Source organism: Colius striatus, unplaced genomic scaffold, assembly GCF_028858725.1.
Source record: "Colius striatus isolate bColStr4 unplaced genomic scaffold, bColStr4.1.hap1 scaffold_35, whole genome shotgun sequence".
NCBI lineage: Eukaryota > Metazoa > Chordata > Aves > Coliiformes > Coliidae > Colius > Colius striatus.
The window spans coordinates 547,516-553,607 of record NW_026908519.1 but is presented as its reverse complement, the minus strand read 5'-3'; the positions used below and the strand labels follow the sequence as shown (position 1 = coordinate 553,607).

The 6,092-nt window shown below is 48.6% G+C and overlaps 1 protein-coding gene across 1 annotated transcript; it reads right to left on the bottom strand.

Moving 5' to 3' along the window:
- Window positions 1-208: 208 nt before the first annotated feature.
- LOC133629280 (uncharacterized) lies at window positions 209-5,520 on the bottom strand. Its single transcript, XM_062019940.1, is given in 2 exon segments — window positions 209-3,153; window positions 3,155-5,520. Coding segments are annotated over 2 exon segments (5,139 nt in total). The 3' UTR covers window positions 209-380.
- Between the last annotated feature and the right edge of the window lie 572 nt (window positions 5,521-6,092).

Genomic DNA, 6,092 nt, shown 5'->3' with positions numbered 1-6,092 from the left:
TATTCTGACATACCACTTCAGAGTAAGTTTCAGTGGTAGTTACTGTAACTTGTTTTTCCTCATCAAAATAACACGTCCCCACAGAATGGATCCCTCCCTTTTTATATTCAGAATTAAGTTTTCGTTTGCAGTCTTCCTTCCTGACTTTCCACTGTGATTTTCGTGTCCTGATAAATCACCGACCTACCCCAGTCCTAGTTCGAGGCACACTCTTACAAAATTGGGATACATTATTTTTATATTTTGGTAGTGGTCCCGCCGGGATTATACCCCACGGAATAGGCTCCCCAGCTGCTTGTGGTAATGGTAAACAAGCAGTGATACTGGTCGCATTTTGGGCCTTCCCGAAATCTCGGATTAGTCCCACCAACAGATTTTCCCTAGGTGTTTCGGTTTGGTTTCCGAAACACACGAAGCTTAAGAGGATTATCAGTCTTTTCCACCACCCAATCATCCTTTTGTATATCTCTAGGTGCCCTTTTTACATGCGCTGAATGTACCCACGCAGTAATCCCATCGACTTTTACAGCGGTGGGAGTTGTTAACAATACCACATATGGTCCCTTCCACCGAGGTTCGAGCGTCTCTGATCGGTGTCGTCTAATCAGAACTTTGTCTCCGACCTGGAACGAATGGGGCATCGACACCTCGCCCGGATCGTAGAGGTTCTTCAACTGTTCCCAAACTTCTTTTCTAACTACTTCCAACGCTTTTAGGCGTGCTGCAAGAGTAAGAGAGGGCACAACAGGTTCATCAGTCCCCACTATTTCTGTCAGAGGAGGGGGACTCCCATACAAGATTTCATAAGGGGTGAGCCCCGTAGGTCCTGGGGTGTTTCGAACCCTAAACAGAGCGAGGGAGAGAAAGACTGTCCAATCCCTCCCGCCGGTCTCCGCTACTAATTTAGTTAAAGTTTCTTTCAAGGTCCTATTCATCCTTTCTACCTGTCCTGAACTTTGAGGGTGGTATGCACAATGGAGCTTCCAGTTAATCCCCAATTGTCTGGCTACTCCCTGACTTACCTGGGCGACAAAGGCAGGTCCATTGTCTGACCCGATTACCTTGGGAATACCAAACCGGGGAAAAATCTCTTCCAGGATCTTTTTTGCGACTACTAGTGCTGTTTCGTTCCTTGTAGGGTATGCTTCGACCCATCCAGAGAAGGTATCTACAAATACTAACAAATATTTGTTACCGTACCGGGCAGGTTTTACTTCCGTAAAGTCTACTTCCCAATATGCTCCTGGTCGATCTCCTCTCAGTCTCTTTCCTTGGATTCCTTTAGTATGTCCTGCATTTGTAAAGGCACATGCCTCGCAATTTTGTACGATGCGTTCCACGGTTTTCCGTAGGTCCGGGACCTTGTAGCGTGATTTTTTTGCTAGTGTGATAAGTTTTTCAGTCCCCAAATGCGTAAGTCGGTGCATTTTATCGATGTAAGCTTTCCCTTCCTCAGCGGATAGGTTTGTTTCTTCCTTTCCTTCCACTGCCTGTTTGTCGTCAAGTTTTACTGAGAGTATCATGGCCTCTAGTGCGGCCTCTTTGGCAGTTGTGTCTGCCATTCGATTCCCTCTTGCAACCCAGTCATCTCCTTTTTGATGCCCTGGGCAATGTATGATGGCCACCTTTTTGGGGAGATGTACGGCTTCTAGGAGATTTAAAATTTCCTCTTTGTTCTTAATTTCCTTCCCCGCCGATGTCAAGAGCCCCCTCTGTCTGTATATTGCCCCATGGACGTGAGCAGTTGCGAAGGCATATCTGCTATCGGTAAATATGTTAATCACTTTTCCTTCAGCCAACCTCAGGGCCTGTGTGAGGGCTACTAGTTCGGCTTTTTGGGCAGAGGTCCCCTCTGGCAACGAGCTAGCCCACACGACCCGTTTCCCGTCCACTACGGCTGCGCCAGCCTTTCGCTTTCCTTCCAACAGGTAGCTGCTCCCATCGGTGAACCACGAGGGGGTTCCTTCCATAGGCTGGTCAGTTAGGTCTGCGCGAATGCCCACTTCTTCGGCTAGAACCTCTTGGCATTCATGGAGAGGCTGGTCACTCTCTCTTGCTTCAGGCATCAGTGTGGCTGGGTTCAGGATGGCTGGAGGGGCAAACTTAATACGTTCAGTTAGTAACAGACTCTGATAGTAAGTCATCCTGGCATTTGTTAACCACCGGTCAGGAGGTTGTCGAATAATGCTTTCCAGGGAGTGGGCTGCAATGATTGTAATTGGTTGTCCAAAAGTAAGTTTATCAGAGTCTTTTACCAAGACTGCGGTGGCAGCCACTATTTTAAGGCAGGCAGGCCATCCACTGGCCACGGGGTCTAATTTTTTTGACAAGTATGCCACTGGCCGTTTCCAGGGTCCGAGTTTCTGTGTTAACACACCCCGGGCCACTCCCTTTCGCTCATCCACGAACAGAGTAAATGGTTTGGTGAGGTCAGGTAACGCCAGAGCAGGGGAACTTAACAGCGCCTTCTTTATGTTGGTGAAGGCCTCCTCCTGCTCTTTGCCCCATACGAATTCTCCTTTGTTTTTGGTGAGTGGATATAGTGGTTCAGCCAAGCTAGCAAACCCAAGTATCCAAAGGCGACAGAACCCCGCCGTTCCCAGGAACTCACGCACCTGTCGAGAGGTTGACGGGGTGGGGATCTGCAAGATGGCCTTCTTTCGGGCTTCCGTCAGCCACCTTTTTCCATCCTTTAGAGCATATCCCAGATAGGTTACCTCTTTCTGGCAGATTTGTGCCTTCTTTGCTGAGACACGGTACCCCAACCTTCCAAGTTCAACCAGTAGTCTGCGAGTTCCCATCAGGCAGCTTTCTTTGGTGGACGCCGCGAGTAGGAGGTCATCTACATATTGGAGTAAAGTTACCTGTGGGTTCTGTGCCCGGAAAGTTGCCAGGTCCCTGTGGAGGGCTTCATCAAACAAGGTAGGAGAATTCTTAAATCCTTGTGGTAATCTTGTCCACGTGAGTTGACCCACTCTCCCACTTTCAGGATCTCTCCACTCGAAAGCGAAAATTAACTGGCTCACTGGATGCAGTCGCAAGCAGAAAAATGCATCCTTTAGGTCAAGGACTGTATACCAGGCACGATCTGGGGGAAGAGAGCTTAAGAGATTATATGGGTTGGGTACCGTAGGATGTAAGGTAAGCACTCTTGTTGACTTCCCGCAAGTCCTGTACTGGCCGATAATCCCCAGTCCCAGGTTTCTTTACCGGCAAGAGTGGTGTGTTCCAGGGAGATTTACAAGGCACAAGAATCCCTTGTTGTACAAGCTTGTCGATGTGAGGTCGTATCCCTGCTACTGCCTCTTTTGACAATGGGTATTGTTTTACGCTTATTGGGGTGGCACTTGATTGCAGCTCGATCACTATGGGAGGGATGTTCACCGCTTCCCCCATGCCCCCAGTTTCGGCCCATGCTTTCGGATACTGCTTGAGCCACTTTTCAAGGTTATCCAGGTTCTCCTTGGGGTTTTGGTATAGTCTATATTCCTCCCCCAAGTGCAGAGACAATACGCATGTTTTTGGCTTTCTGCCTGCAAGGGCGATCTCAGGGCCAGCAGAAGTAAAGCTTATCTGAGCCTTCATTTTTGTTAACAGGTCTCGTCCGAGGAGGGGGGTAGGGCACTCGGGTATTAACAAAAAAGAATGGGATACCTGGTTAGTTCCCAAGTCAATAGTTCGATTAGTTGTCCAGGGGTATTCTTTTCGACCTGTTGCTCCAATTACCATGGTCTGTTTGTTAGTTACAGTCCCTAATGAGGTTTTCAGTACGGAATATTCTGCCCCAGTATCAATCAAAAAATTTACTGGGGTCCCCTCCACATTTAACGTTATCCTAGGCTCGGGGAGGGGTTCCGGGCCCTGACCCCATTAATCTTCATCTTCCTCCAGGGTTAGTACTCTCTTTCCCTTTTTCTTAGGGCATTCACGGGCCCAATGCCCATGTTCCTTGCAGAACGCACATTGATCTTTTCCCAGTCTTCTGGGTCCCTTATTCCTGTCATTGTCGCCCAGGTCCCTTCCTCCTTTCGCCTGTCTTTCCCCTTGGCGTTTCCCCTCGGCCATTACTGTAGTAAGTATTCTTGTTAAATTCTTATCCTGTCTCTTTTGTCTCCGTATTTCTTCCTTCTCTCTCTCATTCTTTTCCCTCTCCCACTTTTCTTCCTCGGTTTCCCTTTTATGGAACACTTTCTCAGCCTCTTTAACAATATCTTGCAGGGTGTAATCCTGCAATCCCTCGATATGCTGCAGTTTTCGTTTTATATCTGGTGCAGCTTGTCCAATGAAGGACATGATAACGGAGGCCCGTTGTCCCCTAGATTCGGGATCAAACGGGGTATAAATACGATAGGCCTCCATGATACGTTCTAGGAACACCGAGGGTGGTTCATTAGGCCCCTGCATAATTTCTCTCACCTTTGCCAGATTGGTAGGTTTCCTGGCTGCCCCTCTTAGTCCTGCTACCAGAGCCCGGCGGTATATGGACAGTCGTTCCCTACCTGCTGCTGTATTATAGTCCCATTGCGGTCGCGCTACTGGGAACAACGCCTCCACTTCCATTCCTGTTTGAGGGGGTTGGCCTGGTTGGCCTTCCTGTAGGGTTTTTCGTGCCTCCGAGAAGATTCGTTCTCGCTCCTCTGTGGTGAAAAGTGTTTGAAGTAACTGCTGGCAGTCGTCCCATGTGGGCTGATGGGAGTACATCAGGGATTCGACTAGTCCTATGAGGGCAGCAGAGTTCTCAGAAAAAGAAGGGTTATTTGCTTTCCAGTTGTACAAATCGGAGGACGAAAAGGGCCAGTACTGTAATGGTTGTAACTCATCTGGCTCTGTGGGGGCTGGCCCCACCGCCCGGAGTGGTAAGGCTACAGTGGAGTCTGGTCCCTCAGGCGTTATCCCCCGTTTACTCCTGGTACCAGTATAGGGTCCTTCTTCCCAACCCCCCGGGTTATACGGCACAGGTATTCCCTCGTCTGGGGACCGGGGTCCAGTTGGGGGGGCGGTGGGTATAGATGTGGATACAGGTGGAGTCCATTCAGGAGGTCCTTCGACCTCTGGATATACCTTGGTCTTAGGGCTTGGTTCTTTCAATTTTTCATAATCTCCTCCATTATTGGTCACCCCTTCTTCTACTCCTGTGAGAGCCAGAGTCCTGGTTGTCACAGGTACGCCCCGTCTATAGTATGGGTAGGATGGGGCTAGGACTCTTATTTCATCATTTGGAAGAAATGGTCGGACCCAGTCCGGCGGATATATCACCAAGTCTTCCCATACTGTGATATACGGTTCTTGGTCAGGATGGCCTCCTATTGAGGCGAAAATAGTCATTCGGACTGCCCGTATGGTATGGATGTCAAAGGTACCTGACCGCGGCCATCCTACTTTAAAGGTTGGCCATTCACTTTCGCAATAATTTTGCCAATCCCCCTTCTTGATAATAAGAGACAGGTTTTGCCCTCGTGCTTTTACTTTTGCCCAATGTGCCAATGTTAATGACAGAGGGGTGGATCGGGACCGCCCCATGGTTATCAATAATACAAAAAAGATTATAATAAAACACACACACACAGAAACGATTTCTCGCTCTCCACGACTCTTACACCACGGAAGAGATCTTATCAAAATTTCAGAAGGGCGGAGACTTCGTCCCCTCATTCACTCCACAAGGACCAGCTAGGTTTCACCTATAGGCAAAGGTTGCCTATTTTCACCCGTGAGGCGTCCCCCAGGGCCGTAGCCTGTGGTGCCGGACACGTCTGTCCCCCACATGTGCTACTCAGAAACCTCTTTAAAGTCTGTCAGACCTTTACTGACCCAGCAGCTTCAGTTTTCCCGTGACCCTTACTTTCAAAACAACATAACACAACCCTGACAATTATGACTCCTATCCTTACACAGGTAGAACATAAAAAATCAATACAATTAATCAGGCACATTAAAATTTTTGCACAAAGGGGTTCCTGTCCCGTACCTATCCCCGTAATGTTGAGTGTGACTCTCAGGTGAAAACCAACAAATACACTTATGGACACAGAGGCGGCACAAAAAGCATTCCCTGAACTTACAAGGGTACCAAGGTATGTTCTCACCCAACC